Source organism: Amphibalanus amphitrite, unplaced genomic scaffold, assembly GCF_019059575.1.
Source record: "Amphibalanus amphitrite isolate SeventyFive unplaced genomic scaffold, NRLGWU_Aamphi_draft 000319F_arrow, whole genome shotgun sequence".
NCBI classification, from domain to species: domain Eukaryota; kingdom Metazoa; phylum Arthropoda; class Thecostraca; order Balanomorpha; family Balanidae; genus Amphibalanus; species Amphibalanus amphitrite.
In genome coordinates this window covers 473246-492066 of record NW_024881814.1, presented here as the reverse complement: position 1 = coordinate 492066, position 18821 = coordinate 473246, and the positions used below count along the sequence as shown (strand labels likewise).

General features: G+C 48.8%; 2 protein-coding genes across 4 annotated transcripts in view; both read right to left on the bottom strand.

Annotated features, from left to right (window-relative positions):
• Positions 1–2813: 2813 nt before the first annotated feature.
• On the bottom strand, positions 2814–10382 carry LOC122388349. Its single transcript, XM_043379379.1, has 6 exons — positions 10007–10382; positions 7709–7852; positions 7184–7309; positions 4417–4605; positions 2959–3098; positions 2814–2819 (listed from the first exon to the last, which is right to left on the bottom strand). Exons 1-6 carry the CDS (start codon positions 10380–10382, stop codon positions 2814–2816), a joined length of 981 nt encoding a protein of 326 aa, XP_043235314.1.
• A 3560-nt stretch (positions 10383–13942) lies between these two features.
• Positions 13943–18821, bottom strand: part of LOC122388360 (membrane-bound transcription factor site-1 protease-like) — a 33210-nt gene continuing 28331 nt past the window's right edge. For all 3 annotated transcript variants that reach the window (XM_043379391.1, XM_043379392.1, XM_043379393.1), the window contains exons 21-22: positions 17891–17974; positions 13943–15204 (exon numbers count right to left, since the gene is read on the bottom strand). In XM_043379391.1, the coding sequence (XP_043235326.1) occupies positions 14965–15204; positions 17891–17974 (324 nt within the window). In that variant the 3' untranslated portion in view covers positions 13943–14964. The remainder of the gene's footprint in view (positions 15205–17890; positions 17975–18821) is intronic.

The window sequence follows — 18821 nt, the reverse complement described above, 5'->3', positions numbered from 1 at the left end:
AAGCTGTAGATTGGACAGGGCTACAAAACTGCTATCTCGGATTTTTGAAGTTTTTGGATTTTGACCCCCAAAAATCAAAAAATAGATTTTTTGGATATACTAATCGAAAAATTAAAAAAGTTTTTTGAATTTCGCAAAAACCGGAATATATGTGATAGTCCTTACCGCCTTCCATCCACATACCAAATTTGAGATTGATACCTCCTTTTTTGGCGAAGTTATAGCGAAAAAACTGTTCAAAATTGATGACGTCAAATTTTCAAACTCAATTTTTAGCAATTCTAGACCCCGTAGCGCAAAACAAAGACCACCATTAGACTCCCCGTGACAAGCTGCATCGAATCAATACCCAATTTATGCAAAAATATCAACTTTAAAATTTGACCTTTTTTGGCCTGACCTTGACCTGACCTTGACCTGAACTTCACCAGAAAGTGACCTAAGCCGTACCTGATAGTCTTATAACCAACACCATTGAGTTGGAAATGAAAAATTGGCCATAAAACATGTATCACACAACCTTAGTAAAGTTGGGCTCATGTGACCTGACCTGTGACCCTTGGTGACCTGACCTGTGACCTGACCTGGTATTGCTAGTGACCTCTAATAGCAACATATCTACTAGGCAACTGACGCCCTACCGCTGATTCTCGACAAAATGCGTTTTCCTCGGTGTTATAGCGCATTCCCTAGAAGACCCGTGAACGGTGAAACATTTCATCTTTGACCTGACCTGTGACGTCATCGGTGACCCCGAGGTCTATGAAATTTTGTTTCCTTCGACAAATTTGACAGGCCTTTCGAACGCCGTTTGAATTTTGCGGATCCGTCCAGTAGTTTCGGAGATACGAGGGGGGGCAAAAATAGCCCCCCCCCCCCACCAGGTCGCGTTATAAACAGACCCCACCAGGGCGCGGGTTAAGGGAGGTTTTGGGGGTATAAGTGTAAACATTTTGCTAGGACAGGTCAAACGTTTTCGCCTATAACTTTTGACCTGATCACAATGAACACAATGACACCATTTTTGAAGCTCTAGCCCCCCTCATTGTGTGCCAAATGCGAAAACGTAGTCTGACCTCATTATACGAGTATCTTGCAAGTCTAAATCGAATCAAATCGATAAACAACTCTCGATTTGATGGAAAAATAGTGTGTTTTTAGTGTCATTTTGACAATGTACCGGCTTTGTGACCTGGTACATACCCTGGCCGGCCTGACCTGAGGTCACTGGAACTCAAAACTCCCAGGACGCGTGTCAAATGAATGACTCAAGCTGGACTTCAAATTTGGTGGCACTACATGCAACGGCACTTGCGCTGTTAAAACCCGCGCCCCACTGGGGGGGGGGGGCTATTCATAGCCCCCCTCCAGTTTTTCTGCAATAACTTCCAAACCGCTTGACGTATCGACGCCAAACTTTCAGTACCTTCGGCTGCATCAATTTGACACCTTGTGTCAAAATTGGAACTTCGTAGCTACTATAGGTCGACCGGAAATGACGTCAGAGTGACGTCATGTTCGGCCGATTTCGACGCAAAACATTGAACCACAGCAATCGCTCTCAAGGGCTCAGTTTTTAAGATAGATCCAGTTTCTTTGCATGAGAGGACTCAGAATAGACTGCGCTATCAAACTGCTATCTCGGATTTTCGAAGTTTTGAAAATTTCGAAAATTTTACATAATAAAATTTAAAATTTACATTTTTACATTTTTTTGCAAGAAATTTTGACTTTTCGAAAAACCGGAATATATGTGATAGAACGCGTTATTATGACTAACTCTAGCAAGTTTTAGCTAAATATCTTCAAAAATGGCCAAGTTATACGCATTATTGCAAAAAAATTCACAATTATTAATTTTTCAAATCAATTTTCCAGCACGTATTTGACATCGCACGCCAATATAAATAGCACCATCGTATTCCTGAGCTCAAACTGCATCCAATAGACACCTTTTCCGTTGAAAAATTATAACTTCAAAATTTGACCTTTTTTGACCTGAAAGTGACCTGACCTAAGCTAAATTCGACTCAAAATGACCTCGAATGACACAGACAACATCAAATTCGAAATCTTTGGCCCAAATGGACCATAAAACATGTGTCACGTGACCGACGCATGATATAATATTTTCGTGACCTGTGATGACCTGACCTTGACCTGAAAATCAAAGTACAAGTTTGGTACCCTCAGGGTATCTAGAGCATCTGTTCACGAGTGTGTGAACCAAAAATGAGCCTGATCTGACTTGTAAGACGGCGGCCATAGCCCAAAACGTGAACAAGCCAAAATGCTAATAATTTTTACTTTGACCTGACCTGTGACGTCATCGGTGACCTCGAGGTCAATGAAATTAAGCTTTGCTCGACAGTTTTTCCGGGGCTATCAGACTCCGTTTGAATTTGGACGATCGGCCCAGTAGTTTCGGAGCTAGGAGGGGTGCTATGAATAGCCCCCCCCCCCCAGTAGGGCGTGTTATACGCAGACCCCAGTGGGGCCCGGGTTAACAAAAAATTGTTATTCCGTTGATTCAAGTAAAATTTTACCCTGACTTTGTACCGGTTTTTGTGACCTGGGGACCTGACCTGAAATGGCTGAGACCTGGAATTTTCAGGTAAGTGTTAAAAGGCTGTCCCAGAAGGTATGCCAAATTTGGCGGGATACGCGCAACCGTTTTTACGCTATTTGCGAAAACCCTTAGGGGAAGGGGGCTGCATCAACTCCCTCGCCGGGCAAGCGTTGAAATGAAATTAAAAGCACTGAATTATGCATCGAAACACAGATGAAATAAATGACCAAAGAGGCGTGCTGCATCATCTCTATGATACGTAAGGGAAACGTCAATCTAACAAAACCTGCAAATCGTGGTTTGTTTTCTGAACTTGTCCAACCACAAACTATAATCACTTGATAAATGTCACAAACACATGCTAGTATGATACATTTTAATATGCTTACCTTCCAGGATGTAAAGAAGTCGCCTCGATCTTCAAGTACCACAAGTATCTTGTTGGGGAAGAAATTCTCGCATCCCAATACATAGTAACTTTCATTCGCCTTCAGGCCGGGTTCTGTGTGCGTCATTTCTTTAATTTTATCTGGGATAAGAACAAGCAAATAAGCTGGCTAGGTAGGTACTCGTAGTATGTATGTTATACAAACAGTAGCTGAACAATGGACTATCATGGAATGGGTGGTGCGTTCTTATAAGGGTGCGGAGCCAGAGCCGGAGCTGGAGCCGGAGCCGCCGGAGCCGGCATATTTTGCCCGGAGCCGGAGCCGGAGCCGGAGCCGTCAAAAAAAGGCGGCGGCTCCGGCTCCTTTTTTTAAGAGGTAAAAAATTATTGAACTAGTTCGGTTTGATAGTACAAGGCAGTAAAACATGTGGTATTCAAAATAGCCTTGTTATGCAAATATAGAGGCAACGTGAACCAATCCCTTCGTCTTTTTCTTCCACCCGTATTCAATTGTATAAAGATGTACTGAGTACTGGAGCCTGAGCCGGAGTCGGAGCCGCCGGAGCCGGACCATTTTACTCGGAGCCGGAGCCGGAGCCGCCATGCACCCGGAGCCGGAGCCAGAGCCGGATCCGATTTTTTCTCCGAAGCCGGAGTCGGAGCCGGAGCCGTCTGAAATTTCCACGGCTCCGCATCATCCCTGGTTCCTATGCATCACGGCCTCGGGAGTCGGGATGCTATTGCACGTGCATACCCTACGTGAGGGATCGATTCCAAATTTCGAGAACGGCTGGACCAATCGCGCTCAAATTTGGATACCGTATATGTACTCAGGTCAGATTCCGATTGCAGCAGTAGGGGCCGGCTGGTAGAGCTCCCCGCACAGGTCAGTTGGAGCTTCTAGCGTGTGCGCACGTCCAGGATGCCGCCTCTATTCTTAACCCGTGCCAGGTCGCGGGAAGGGGTGTTTAAACACTGACTATTTGTTTTTGGCACGCCATTTGATGCCTCTTTTCTGAGCATGTACCTACAAATTTCCGACCAAGGTCCATCAAGGTCAGGTCACTAGGTCTATACAGTATACATGGCCCAGGGGCTAAGTTAGAAGATTAGGGGTGGGGTGGGGGTGCTCAAACATCTCCTGGCGCGGCAAATATGACGTCGAGCACCTTCCCGGCGCGGGTGCTACAGCTGAGCAAATTGAGCTCAAAGTTGATACACCTTTAGGCTGGAAGGGTTACTCGTTTACGTTAGTTGGAGGCCTCGTGTCGTAATTTCGCATATCGGCCGGGCACACTGTCTCGCTCGCTAGTTTGTCGCCCAAAAGGCTTCTTAGTGGTAATTATGGGTTCAATAACCGAGAGAAGGAAGAGAAAATCTCATGCCATCGAACAACTTATAATGCCTTCCTAGTACCTAGTATTGTATATCACCAATCAATCAGCCATAAGTACCTCACCTTCGGTGATGTTCTGTTCGGGTCTGGCCACGGCAGTGGTTGGTGCCTCGGTTCCTCTGGTGACGTCCACCTCCTGCGTGGGGTCGGCGGCTGTGGTATTAGCTAAAACAGGCTGTGTCTCGTCTCTGGAAGGTGACTCTGTGGGTGCAGTTGTCGCTTGTTTGACGATACTTGTGGTTGACTTGAAACCTGTTGGTGGGTATATCTGACTTATTAGTGTAGTATTTAGTATTAATACTTACTGGCGAAGGTATGCCAATGAATTTTGGGCGAAGGGCATTGACTTTTGACCCGTTCTTCTATGTCTAATTTACGTTTTCTGGAATAGATTTCACTAAAATATGCATTGGTTAACCCGCGCACCGACGGGGGTCTGCGCCAACTTCGCACCGACGGGGGGGGCGGATGACCGCCCCCCCTGAGATCTCGAGAACGAAGCAAGATAGCGACAAGCGGTAAACGGCATCGGATACGCACGGTCAAGATCTACAATTTTTACTAAGGTCATTTTCAGGTCAGGTCAAAGATGACGTCACAGGGGTCGAAAAAGTCAAAATGGCGGCGCTAGATATGGAGAGAGTTTTTCTCGAATAACTTTCGAATTAGTCAAGATAGGAACAAACTAAGGGCATCATCGTGATCCTCTCGTCAATCCGCATCGAATGATATATATGTTGACCTCGAAAGGTACAAGGTCAAAGGTTGACCTCAGGTCACGTGACCTCGAGGTCATCATGTATATCATTCGATGCGTCTTGACGAGCTGAACACAAGTGAGACCATCCACGCCGTCTGTATCTTGTTCCTGTACGGAGTTATTGGCCAAAAACCTTTGGTGACCTTTGATGACGTCACATGACCTCACAGCTGCCCAACAGCAAAACAGACCTCAAGGTAGTGAAGGTTGATCGTATATGAAGTCATGTATGGTATATGGGGCCATTCCGACCCGTTTTAGTGGTAAAAACAGGGAGTTGATTTTTCCCCCATTGACTTATAATGGGGAGGTCGCGAAATTGACCTGACCTTAGGTCACCGATATCAAAATTCCGAGATATACAAATTGTAGCTCCTAATGACCTAATAATATCCTGCGACTTTCAAAGGCCTCCGACATCTACTGTAGCTCTGGCACGGTGACAAAGTTGCGAAAAAGTGACTTGAGGTTGGGTCATTCAAAGTGACCTGGTGACCTGACCTTAAAAGGTAGGAGGCTCAAACTTGCACACCATGTGTAAAATTGATTAGGTTATAGTCATACCAAATTTCGCGGCGCTACGCGCCGCGGTTTTCCCGCTATTCGCGAAAAACCTCAGGGGGGGGCGGATATCCGCCCCCCCGTCGGTGCGCGGGTTAAAAAAAAACTATGTAACGGGTGGTCAGTATGAAACTGGACAAAGTTTGAATTGTTACTGTGTCAAAAGTTTTCAAGCGAAAGCAACGAAAATTGCGTTACTGTGCCATTATTTTGTTGTGATCACGCTCGCCCTAATGGATCTGCGACACTGGACCTCTGTCAGCCGCCAAGCGCACGCGCGCTGGCAGCCCCGCTTTTGTCTTTCGCGGCACCTCCGGGTCGATTTGACGGATGGCCTGCTGGATTCTCCGCTTTAGTTGTGCGTCTCAGCGACCTGCCCATTCCCCTATACACTTTCTGTTTAATGAGCCCCCAGAGATCCTCAATGGGCTAAATCTGAGGGGTACATGGCAGGTTCATGTCACGTGCTATTTCGGGCACCCCAGCCTCCTCAAGAAGTTTCGTGGTCTAGCGCGCGTACTGTGACTGTTGCAAGGTCAGAACCTAACAGAGCATCATGCTCTATGTTCTGAGACTCAATAGTGGTAACAACGCGCCATTCAAACACTTTTCATAGCACAGTTTACCCGTTACATTGTCTGTGCTCGGCAAGTAACTGGACGCTTGATCCCCTCGGGCTCGTGGCAAGCCAGACGGGCATCTCGGGTGGATAACTTGCTCTCAGGTCGAAAGAGGAGGTGAGATCCGCATGTGGAATAGTGTCTCCACCAGCTGAGGTGTACAATTCGGCACTATAAGGCATTTGGCTGCCACTGCAGGTGAAATAAGATTCATCATCCATATGCACCTCCATGTTTTTGCTACTCTGCATTGGACCCTGTGACAGACGGCGCAGGCGGGTTTTCTGTGTACGCAATTGTGTCTCCGTCACCTTTAACCTATTCCTGTACTTGATTCCTGCTTGTTGACATATTAATTGGTCATATGTTTTGAAGATCCCAAAATTTATTCCCAGAGATCACTAGGAGAGCCCCAACTGTTCGGTGACGGCGCCGGTTTGTTTCTTCAGTAGCTGAATGAGCATTTTCTTGGTGATCTTGCCGTTCCCACCATGCAAAACATCTGCAAGTCCTCAGGACTTATTGATGATCACATATTCTTAAGATCTGGTGACACCCTATGGCGTAATGTGACGCATAATGGTACCATTTTTGTAATTTGGGTTATTCTCACAAACTTGTGCGAACAGGTCCCGGAACGCTTGCTGACTTACCGGCGCAATGTTTCCTACTAGTTAATAGCAGAAAGTTGAAATCTGAGCTGCTAAAACAAAATAACTGGAAGTATTCACCTACCAAAAATAATTAAAATCTGTCCATAATTGGAGATGCTATGCTTAATCAAATTTTGTCCAGTTTCATACTGACCACCCGTTATAACGATATTTGCTATTTCTTTAATGATTAAGCCTCTATGCCCGGGGCCAGTCGCAGCGGCTCTCTTAGTTACCGCATGTGGTTCTGTCCAGCTGATACCGTCCGTCGAGACAGCTGCACGTGTTGTCCCGGCAGACGGCAACGCCGGAGGTCAGGAGGCCACACTCCCAGTCGGACGAGCACCAGTCGCCCAGCAGCGCTGTTCGAGCAAAGAAGGGGGGAGAGAGAGGGAAGGAGAGAGAGAGAGAGAGAGAGAGAGAGAGAGAGAGAGAGAGAGAGAGAGAGACAGAGACAGAGACACAGAGAGAGAGAGAGAGAGGGAGAGAGAGAGAGAGAGAGAGAGGAGAGAGAGAGAAAAAAGAAAGAGGGAAAGAGAGACGGTTGAAAAAGTGGCAAACCATTCCAGCCTGAGGCGGTTATTATTCATTTAGGTAGCACCTATCTTTATGAATGTCGCAAATATTGCACAGTGCATTAGTTGGATTGGAGAGCAATCCACACCTTTTGTCAGTTAAATTCGGTGCTAATCGTCCATTTTAGAACTAACGAAATGTGTGTATATGTAGTCTCACACATCCGATTCGAAGGCTTATCTCACCCAGTCCTCGTTTGTAGAAGACGGACCAGGGCCGGAGGGAGCCGACGTTGCCTCGGACATTGTATAACGTACAGCGGTGGGTGTCAGGGTGGTAACTGAAGCTCAGACAAAGGTCCCTCGCCATACACCGGCTACGGCAGAGACCTGGAAACGTAGCAAAACGTAAACGTAGCGTTCTATCGTAGAACACGGTAAAACATGCGTCAAGTGCTTGTGTTTTGCGTCCCGAAGAGCGCAGTACAACGAGGAAATAGGTAAGTCACAATTTTTACCTAAAGAACCAAACCAAAATAACACATGATTAACCCTATTAGTGGCAGGGGGGGGGGGGTGTTTTCATCCACCCCTCAAGTTTTTCGGGAATATCTCCAAAACCGCTGAAGCTACGATGTTGAAATTTTCTGACTTTTCCTAAAACTACATTGGGCACATTCCCTGAAAATTTCAAGTTCATAACTTTACCAGGGGCGGCTCCAGAGCACTGGGAATTGGGGGGGGGGGGGGGGGTCCTATTCGTGAAGCGAGTCATTTGGGCGAAGATCACGATGCTGATGTATTATAACTGTATGCACCAGTTTTACGAACAGTGAAGGAAAGGTATCATGTGATAACATATACAAAGTTATTGTGCATCCTCTTTTGACACGTTTTTGCTATAATAGGCGGATCCAAGCGTCCAAAAAGGGGGGTTATGTTTTACCTCCCAACATAGGTGCCCTGACACCGCCTATGCATGACCAATACAATTGTAGTCGTTCTCTCATAAGAAAATTGTAACATAACAAGACCATTACCACCCTTTTTAGAAACAATACCAACAAAAACCTTAACCCTCGCCGGCACAGGGGTGGGGGGTTGATGCAACCTCCCCCCCTAAGGTTTTTCGCGAATAACTCGCGTAAAAAGCGGCCGATCGCGACGAAACTTTCAGTACCTTCGCGATTTTACACTTTGATTTTACACATTGATCAATTTTACACCTACCCTGAAAATGTCATGACCCTGACCCCAATGACCTTTGACCTGTGACCTCTTTTCTGTGACCATGTTTGGCCGAAATCGAGGTTCGGCGCATGTCGGCTCGCATTAGCCGCGCGTTTGCAAGCTTTTCGTGGTTTCAAACGTTCAAACATGTGATTTGATGTTGCTCCCATGCATTAGGGTGGGTGTCAAGGTCACCTGATGGTCAGGTCAGGTCATTGACCTTTGGTGACCTCGGGTGACCTCGGTTCACTTTTTCGAGTTTTACATGTTTCTAGGCTAGTTTTTGGAGCTGAATTCGAATTTAGCAACCATTTGAACATTTACGAAGTAGTTTTGGTGCCTTAGTAACATGTTACGAAGCTGTCCGAGGCGGTTGACACGTATTACGAATACCCGTCACAACCCCTACCGGTTGACCTGACCTGACCTGACCTGACCTGGTCTAAATGCTTAAAGACATCATCTCTGATCAAAGCTAACACGATATTCGTGATCAGCACCCCGGAAAACCACATAGCAGCCACACTTTACGACTTTCTAACAGGTCCCGATTTTCCCGGTTTTCGGGTCATTGACCTGACCTGGAAGGTCACCCGATGACCTAGGACCTTAAAATTGGGTATCATCGGCTTCCTCTCGTGACGGGCAACACGCTCGTTTTTCCGCGAAGCTCTAGCTCGATCAGGGGCCAAACGCGAGGGGGGGTCGTACCAACCCCCCCCCCCTTGTGCCGTCGAAGGACTCAAAATGGCCTGTGCCGGCGAGGGTTAATTACTATACTTTTTGTGTACCCCCAATCTCAATGATCTGTATCCGCCTATGATTTTTGAAAATGCATATTTTTAGGATCCATGTGAACCTGGTTCATTCTCTATCGATCGGCAAAAGTTGCGTTAAGATTGGTTCAGAAATCTGGCCGTGATAAACAGTCTAAAATGTATCTGCAATTTGCACATTTTTACCCCCTTCTACCCCCCTATTGACATTTTTTTAATTTTTATTTTTTAGAAATGTAGATCACGTTGAGCAAAATCGAATGCCGTTTGAATTTTGAAAATTGGCCCGTTAGATCTCGAGATATAAAGGGGGGGGGGTCGTAAACAGCCCCCCCCCCTGCCACTAATAGGGGTAGCCAGGAGCCTGCCACTAATAGGGCTAATGCATAATTAGCTTGAATATAGCTTGTCCGATAGCATACACAATACTTCAGTGTATTTCCTAGCGTTTTACCTAACATAAGTTCTGTTTGAAGCATGCGCCTCATTTTACCAAACACAGCGCATGGCGCAGGCGAGCGGGTCGCAGAATACTCACACTCGGACGCAAGGGTAACCTCATCGAGCACTTCAGACTCCGGAGCTTCTGCCCTGTGCTGGGGCCAGGAGGAGTTCTGTACGACAAGCAGCTCCCTCTCAAGATAGACACGACCGGGAACATCATGTGCGAAACTGATTCCATCGGTGATGCTGTCGAGAATGCCGCCAGTAGCCTCGTTCAGGGCACCGGGACCGGACGGCCTCTGGTCAGTCAGCGGTGCCGGTGTGTATTCGGCGGGGGCGTCGGAGGTAGTGCCAATGTTGTCTGCCTGCTGGGTCGGCAATGAGAGCAGCTCCACAGCGGCTGTGTTAGAGGTGAGGAGACAGAGCATGGTGAACAGCCGCAGACCCTGCAGGGCCAGAGGCGGTGCCATCCTAGCCCCCTGCTGCGCGGCGGTCCACCAAAAACTGACCAAAGCTCAGTACGAGCGGTGTTTTATACATTGGTCCGAATAGATGAATGTCCAAATGTTTTTGAGAGTTAGAACGACGAGAGCCAATTAAAAGGAAAAACGGTTTCCGGTTAGGCTCGGATAATGAGTTTCTGTTGTTTGCCGCTCGTGCCTCGTATGCATGTGTAACACGCTGCACGAAATAAATGAGAGCAAATTCGAACACAAAAACAGCAGACTGTCATGAAGACAGAAGACCGCTACTTCATAACACGTTTATCCACCGGCCGATCCAGGATAGCTTTGAAGCCATGTGGCTTCCAGTTCCAAAGCTCCACACTAAACGTTTTTATTCCCTAATTCATGCCAATATGCCGGAATGGGATCAGACTTCCTTTGCTCGATGACATTTGCTGCCGGTCAACAATAATCAACCAAACTTTCTCATAGTTCGAAAACATTGCCCACTGTTGATCTCTAACTAGGAGCGAGATCTGCCCGCTGTCTAGCTTGTGGCGAAAACCCGCGAGAAACACGAACCCACTTTTACCCTTAATTCTGGCATTTCAGCGATCTGTAACTAGATATTCTCACTAACGGCTCTCTGCTTGCAGGGTCCGGCGAACGGGCGGAGCCGTCGGATTGCATTAGCCCTCGGCTCTCGGCGACCGCCCCGAGGTGCCATCTCGCCGGAACGCACGGCAACGGCGCGCACATTAGCGTAAATTATGCAGTTTCACGTGATCTTCGGACATTTCCGGGGTAGTTCCGACTCAGAGGAGAGGCGGGATCTGGGGAAACGAATGGTGGCGTTGGGGACCGACCGACATGTTGTCATCAACTGTACCTAATAGAATAATAGAATAACTGCCTTTCCCACCAGGCTATCGACTATTGAATTTGACAGGAGCCAAATTGTGCGATAGCTGCTGAGCAGGCGGACCAAAGTGAAGAAAATTGTACCGGGGCCTCTACAACATTTCCTCAGGGCGAATAAGACGCTGTAATTTGTCCTGCTCGAATGTACGACATAGAAACGTTACGGCAAAATGAGAATCAACCGACAACCATCGATATTACCGATATGAGTCAGCAGGCTTTGATGCATTATTATAAAGGAAACACCGTCAGCACATAACATTTTCGTTCCAGAAACCAAATATACATAAGTAGGCAGTAGATACCTAGGTAATATCAGCTTACCAAAACATCCAGTCTACGCTCCGAACATATTCGGTTATAAACGAGGATGAGCTCTTGGCCAGAGACCAACTGTGTACAACAGCGTACAAACTAAGCCACATCAACAGACATGTTTTTCGGCGCGCGACATTCCAACTACCATCAAACAGTGTGTCCGCGGATTACGCTGCTGTCGCCGAACGGAAGTTGGCCCCGCATACGGCGGTATTCGGACGGCGTTTTCCATTTCCACGGAGACGTGTAGGCCGAGGGCCGTTTGTTACGGCACAAATTGCCGTACATTCGCCGCTCCCATATTGCGCAGCCTACACTCACAGTGGTAACGGGTCGTAAAATCACACGCCGCAGCATCAGATGACGGGAGTTGTCGCTGTCTCGTTATGACGTACTAAGCGGGGCTGCTTCCGTGAGAACGTGACGCGGGGGGACGGCTGTTTATCGAGGCGTTTACTTCTCACATAGGTTAGAATTAAAGCTATTCCATTTTACCATTACATTTATAATAACCGTAATCAGATAAATGTCACGACAGCGAAGGCGTAATAGAGCCATCAGTACAGCGTGCGCCACCTCTTCCCTCTGCAATGTCCGGCGTGCTCCGTCACTCTCTCTTCTCTTCAAATAAGGGCCGGAGAACGTGACAGGAATGTCATAAACGCACTGTGGGGGAGAATCACCGCTATGATCGGCTGCATAGCCCAGCATGGCACCCTATGGGACAGCTCAATAAAGGCCAATGATGAAGAACGGGTAGTACGATCATATAAAGTTATCAGGCTGGGGCTTGCGCATTACCATCCGATGATCGTAAGTATGAAGTAAGGACCGATAGTGACGCTAACGGAATGTGTAAACGGTGCCCTTTGACGTGATCTATCAACGAGTATTCACTAGTTAGTATCTGTCAAAAACACGGGATAGATCTTAAGTTCCTCATTGTATTAAAAAGGTGCTCTTGAATTATGATGAATCACACATACCTAGTGGACAAGACACATTTCATTGGAGAACATTATTGAAAACAATGCTTATTGCATTCCCGAAAGCTGCACGCCCAACCGGCACCAGGTAAAGTAGCGTGCCGCATACGACGGCTCTAGGTCATTAAAACACTAGATGAATCGGTCATTAACCCGCGACCTGGTGGGGGGGGCTATTTTTTGCCCCCCCCTCCAGACTTTTCAATATATCTCCAGAACCGCTGCGCGGATCGTTACCAAACTTTCAGTACCCTCCCGGACATCAATTTTACACATGGTGACCAAAAATTTTTCCAAAGGCTATGATAGGTTGGCCGGAAATGACGTCAGAGTGACGTCATGTTCTGCCGTTTTCGACCCAAAAAAGGGTTTCGCGGGAAGAGCTGTCAGGCCTATAGCTTTGCAAATACAGAAAAATGATAAACTCATAAAAGCTGTAGAATTAACAGGGCTACAAAACTGCTATCTCGGATTTTTGAAATTTTTGGATTTTGACCCCCAAAAATCAAAAAATAATTTTTTTGGATATAATGATCGAAAAATCCAAAAAGTTTTTTGAATTTCGCAAAAACCGGAATATATGTGATAGTCCTTACCGCCTTCCATCCACATACCAAATTTGAGATTGATACCTCTTTTTTTGGCGAAGTTATAGCGAAAAAAACTGTTCAAAATTGATGATGTCAAATTTTCAAACTCAATTTTTAGCAATTCTAGACCCCGTAGCGCAAAACAAAGACCACCATTAGACTCCCCGTGACGAGCTGCATCGAATCAATACCCATTTTATGCAAAACTATCAACTTTAAAATTTGACCTTTTTTGGCCTGACCTTGACCTGACCTTGACCTGAACTTCACCAGAAAGTGACCTAAGCCGTACCTGATAGTTTTATAACCAACACCATTGAGTTGGAAATGAAAAATTGGCCATAAAACACGCATCACACAACCTTAGTAAAGTTGGGCTCATGTGACCTGACCTGTGACCCTTGGTGACCTGACCTGTGACGTGACCTGGTGTTGTCAGTGACCTCTAATAGCAACATATTTACTAGGCAACTGACGCCCTATCGCTGATTCTCGACAAAATGCGTTTTCCTCGGTGTTATAGCGCATTCCCTAGAAGACCCGTGAACGGTGAAACATTTCATCTTTGACCTGACCTGTGACGTCATCGGTGACCCCGAGGTCAATGAAATTTGGTTTCCCTCGACAAATTTGACAGGCCTTTCGAACGCCGTTTGAATTTTGCGGATCCGTCCAGTAGTTTCGGAGATACGGGGGGGGGGCAAAAAATAGCCCCCCCCCCCCCACCAGGTCGCGTTATAAACAGACCCCACCAGGGCGCGGGTTAAAACTGCGTGATGACGGATGATATACAAGATGATGTGTCGATGTTACGATACACGTAGTGAAGACCACCCCCCGCAACCCTCACACAGGAACACACAGAACAAGACATGTGAGCACGCATCAGCTACAATGCTACATCGCCCGTTGAACAATAATATCACAATGTGAAGACCGGCTACCTGAGACTCTTCACCAGTCACCAGGACAACGTAACACCGTGCCCAAATAAAATCACCAAAATCGCATCATCGCCACACAGTAGCGAAAGTCTCCGTCATAATCGCACTCACAGTAACAGTCAACAATGCCATCGATATAGTGGTCAGTATGAGCAGACACATCACTTCACACCAGTTTCACTCACTGATCAACCAGCACACGCTCGCTTCACTTCATCACATCACATTGATATCGGAGGACGAAACCAGCCAGCACAGGGATAAGCACCTCCGCGGCACCCGAAAAAGGCGTCCGTTCGCGTCCACTTCGGTCCCTGCACCGCTTCACGCTGAACGCACGCGCCTCGCTCCTCCTGCCTGGAAATGCCATTATGACTTCCCAGTCCCGAGCCTGAGCTTGGCTGAGCCAGACCCGAGCCAAGTCAAAACCGATGGCTGAGATAGATTCGAGCCAAATGGAGCTCGATGGCTGATCCAGTGGTGACTCCACAGCTCTGAGGTTGGCTGAGCCAGATCCCAGCCAACTAGAGCCCGGTGGCTGAGCCAGTTGTGACTCCCCAGCCCGGAGCTTGGCTGAGCCAGATCTCAGCCAACTCGAGCCCGGTGGCTGAGCCAGTTGTGACTCCCCAGCCCGGAGCTTGGCTGAGCCAGATCTCAGCCAACTCGAGCCCGGTGGCTGAGCCAGTTGTGACTCCCCAGCCCGGAGCTTGGCTGAGCCAGATCTCAGCCAACTCGAGCCCGGTGGCCAAGCCGTCCCAGCCGCCGCAGCCGACACCAGTACCGGGCCAGCGTCCGTGCCGGCACCGCTGCCGAGCTGCCGCCGGTCGCTCCGTCCCTACTCTCCCGCTCAGACCACCGGGACGCGCCCGTTGTTGGCACTGAGCGCCCGGCGCTGCTGCTGCTGCTGCACCACGGCCTGTTTGGTGCGCCGGCGGCGCGGCCGGCGCGACTTACGGTACAGGTAGCAGAGCACACACACCGAGGCGATTAGGAGCGCCACCAGACCGTAGGTGGGCAGGTGGGGGCGTCGGAACGACGGGCCCAGCGGACCACTGTCCAGGTCCTCCAGCGGGTCCGGCCACGTGGTCTGTCGGAGGAACACGCCGGCGGTCAGCTGGGCTGACTGGAGATGATTGGTGAGTGGGATTGGTGGGCTGGTTAGAGGCGTCGGGTGAGGTACTTTGGGGTAGTTGAGACTACGGCGGAGTAACGGGACAATGTTTCGGCACAATTTACAGGGTGACATAGGCTAGTTGGTTGATGTTGAAGTCAAACGATATTGAGACATATATACCGTAATAAAGTGATGCAGCGTGGATTACGTGACCTAGTTATTATCGAACCCGACCAGCGAAGCATCATCTGATGCCATCTTTGGTCAGATGGGGCCAGTTGAGGTCAGATCAGGGTGGTACGGGGATCCGCAGTTGCTACTGTACAGCGACCCTGAGTAAATTGTCCCAGCACCCTCACAGGGAACAACGATAAGCTGTCAGAGGGCACTCACAGAAAACTTCAGCTGCTCTTGGACAGGGACCGTCAGTCGATATCAATGTTATCGGTTGTTACTGGGCAGGACAGACGGCTAGAGTTGGGGTTCGTGTACAGTAGCAACTGCGGGTCCCCGTACCATAGTGCCAGGCTATAGTGGAAAAGGATCAATTAATGCTTTCCAGCGTAGTAAATACGCAGCTTTCCTGTAACAGGGAAACAGCAATCGCATATGACAACAATGCGATTCTCCATTGTGCGGCTCAAGTGGTACACAAGCACACTTTCACTGGCGAACCACGCGAGTAATCGATAAACTTGTTTTGGCCGCGGCACGCGTGCCATTTATCAGCTCCCGTCATCGGCGAAATCTCTTCCCCCGATAACCGCCAACATGTTTGTGAGCCGCAAGTACACACCCACTGATGAATCCACCACACACACAATCACGGGGACGCATAACTTCAACACAATCACGCGGTGCATAATTTCACGAGCGACTAAGCAGCGCAGGCGGCGGCGGGCGGCCGGCGGGCCCGGCTCGTCAGGCGGCAGCAATATTACACCCAATAGCGGTCACCGTAGTGGCGGCTACGCTGAGCGATTTCTGCACGGTCGGACGGCTGCCCAAGAGCCGCAAGCTCGGACCGGGCGGGTCGATCGGGGGTCGGGGGAGGACCATAAAGAAAATGTCCGAGAAGTGATAATCGTGGCGATTTGTGCCTCGAGGCAATTGAATATATGGGTACCGGGTACTTCCAAAGGCCAGTAGCCGTTGAAGCAACAGGCCAGTGTTTCTGAGTTCAGCTACGAGAGCAAGTGTTTGACAATTCCAATATAGCAAATTTGATACGACATGTAACAAGTGAATCCCGATGCATGAGCACAGCCGGCTTGTCAGGTATCAGCCAAGAGCTACAAATGTACCTTTACATCTCGTACCAATCGATCCAGTCACGGGGATCGCGAGGAGTGCAAATTGACCCGGTCCGAGAAGGCACTGACCTCGGGTCATCGTTTAACGCCTTTTGACAGACCCGTTACAGCAGTTACAAACTACTGAAAGTAGCTTTGCTTGATTCGATGCCGCTTAGTACGTCGATTTTTCTTACTCCCTAATCGATCCGAACCGATGTAACATATTTCAGACTCTAACATGACTTCCGGAATAGCCTCTTTCAATATTAGAAGCTCGACGAACTGCTGAAAGCGAAGTTTCAAATCTTCAAACTTCAAAGGTTGCACACACTTACAAGTTTCTCACTCGCGTATGAAAACCGCTACCCCATCAAACGAGACACAAAGCTCGATTAGCATCCACCCACTCGATTCACACTAGTTCAGACCTCCACACGAGTTGAAAACCGGCCCAGATCTTCGTTTGCCGCCCATCGCCGCGCTCTATTCCCGCGTGGCAAACTGCAATCAGCGTCCGTCAAAGCCGCGCCGAGCGCAGCAAGCTTTCACAAAGCTCCTCAAGCCTCCTCCTCGGGACGGCGCAAGCAGAGCGGACTCAAAGCCTCCGATTAGACCCCGCCTCCGGTCCGCTGTCGAAACGAGTTTACCGAGAGACATTGGCGCTCAATTTCTGTCATCGTACCGACGGCACTGCCCCGCCCCCGGCCCGTAATTCAGTTTACAACGCGCGACAGCCGCGCGCGAACAAGCCAAAAACGCAATCACCGGCGTAACAGGTCTCCGGGATTAAACTCGACACATGCCCGACGGTGCGTCGATTTATGGCCGCTACGAGCCTCAACGGCGAGAGAGGGGTGGGGGTGGGGCGAGAGAGGAATGGAAGAGACAGAGCGGGGAGAGGTACAGGGCAAAGACGGGGAGAGAGGGGACGGGAGAGTAAGACAGATGAATGTGAGTAGGAGAGGATAATTTTCGAAATAATGGACAGAATCGACGGTACCAGGCGGAACGAGAAAGCCGGGGACGCGGATGGCAAGATAATGTACGCGGTAAATCTATCGGGAGATGGCTGAGCGCGCATCCCTCAATGACTGGGCAGTGGGCAGGGGATGGCAAAATGGTAATCGCCCGCTTATAATTGTGTGCTTTTTATGGCTTATACTTTATGTAGGTTCAAAACATGCAACGTCTCAAATATCTCTACAATTATAACCATTTACTTCTGGTTGCCCGACCGACCAATGAGATATTTCCGGGTCTACGGTCTACGGTTTCCCGCCACCGTCCCCTCCAGACACCCACAGCCACCCCTCTCCCCCTCTTCCCCACCTCTCCCCACCCGCGGCCGGGGTCCGCTCTCCTACCTGCGCCTCCTCCAGTGAGTCGCGCTGGTCGTTGTGCAGCGGCAGCACCGGGCTTTCCAGACCGACAGACAGCAGCTTGGCAGACTGCAGGCACGGGCACACACGGTGCACTGTGACATCGGCGAAACCCGCACCCGGGCAGCAGACACACGCACACACACGCACACGCACAAACGCAGTCAAAATAGGAGGGGTGTGCTGTTTATAAGCATGTGGGGTCCTTAATGACGCACACGACATGCACAAAATCTAGGGGGCAGTTTGAGATGTCCATTCTGATGGCTGATGATTCGTTTTAAGAAATTCGCAAGAGAAAGTCAACAAGGTTAAAACATTATTAACCCGCGCACCGACGGGGGTCTGCGCCAACTTCGTACCGACGGGGGGGGGGGGGGGCGGATGACCGCCCCCCCCCCTGAGATCTCAAGAACGAAGCAATATAGCGACAAGCGGTAAACGGCAAGGGATACGCAAGGACAAGGTCTACAATTTTTACTAAGGTCATTTTCAGGTCAGGTCAAAGATGACGTCACAGGGGTCAAAAAAGTCAAAATGGCGGCGCTAGGTATGGAGAGTTTTTCTCGAATAACTTTCGAACTAGTCAATATAGGAACAAACTAAGGGCAGCATCGTGATCCTCTCGTCAATCCGCATCGAATGACATATATGTTGACCTCGAAAGGTCAAGGTCAAAGGTTGACCTCAGGTCACGTGACCTCGAGGTCATCATGTATATCATTCGATGCGCCTTGACGAGCTGAACACAATGAGACCATCCGCGCGGCTGTATCTTGTTCCTGTACGGAGTTATTGTCAAAAAACCACTGGTGACCTTTGATGACGTCACGTGACCTTGCAGCTGCCCAACAGCAAAACAGACCTCAAGGTAGTGAAGGTTGATCGTATATAAGGTCATGTATGGTTTATGGGG

What these genes read in the sequence shown, in the direction of transcription:
- LOC122388349 (XM_043379379.1), bottom strand. Translation starts at nt 10,382, where the DNA reads ATGGCACCGCCTCTGGCCCTGCAGGGTCTGCGGCTGTTCACCATGCTC. An exon ending in CTTCTACAAACGAGGACTGG is followed by an intron (nt 7,310 to 7,708) that starts GTGAGATAAGCC and finishes TTGCTCGAACAG; the next exon opens with CGCTGCTGGGCGACTGGTGC. An exon ending in GCTGGACAGAACCACATGCG is followed by an intron (nt 4,606 to 7,183) that starts GTAACTAAGAGA and finishes ACCCACCAACAG; the next exon opens with GTTTCAAGTCAACCACAAGT.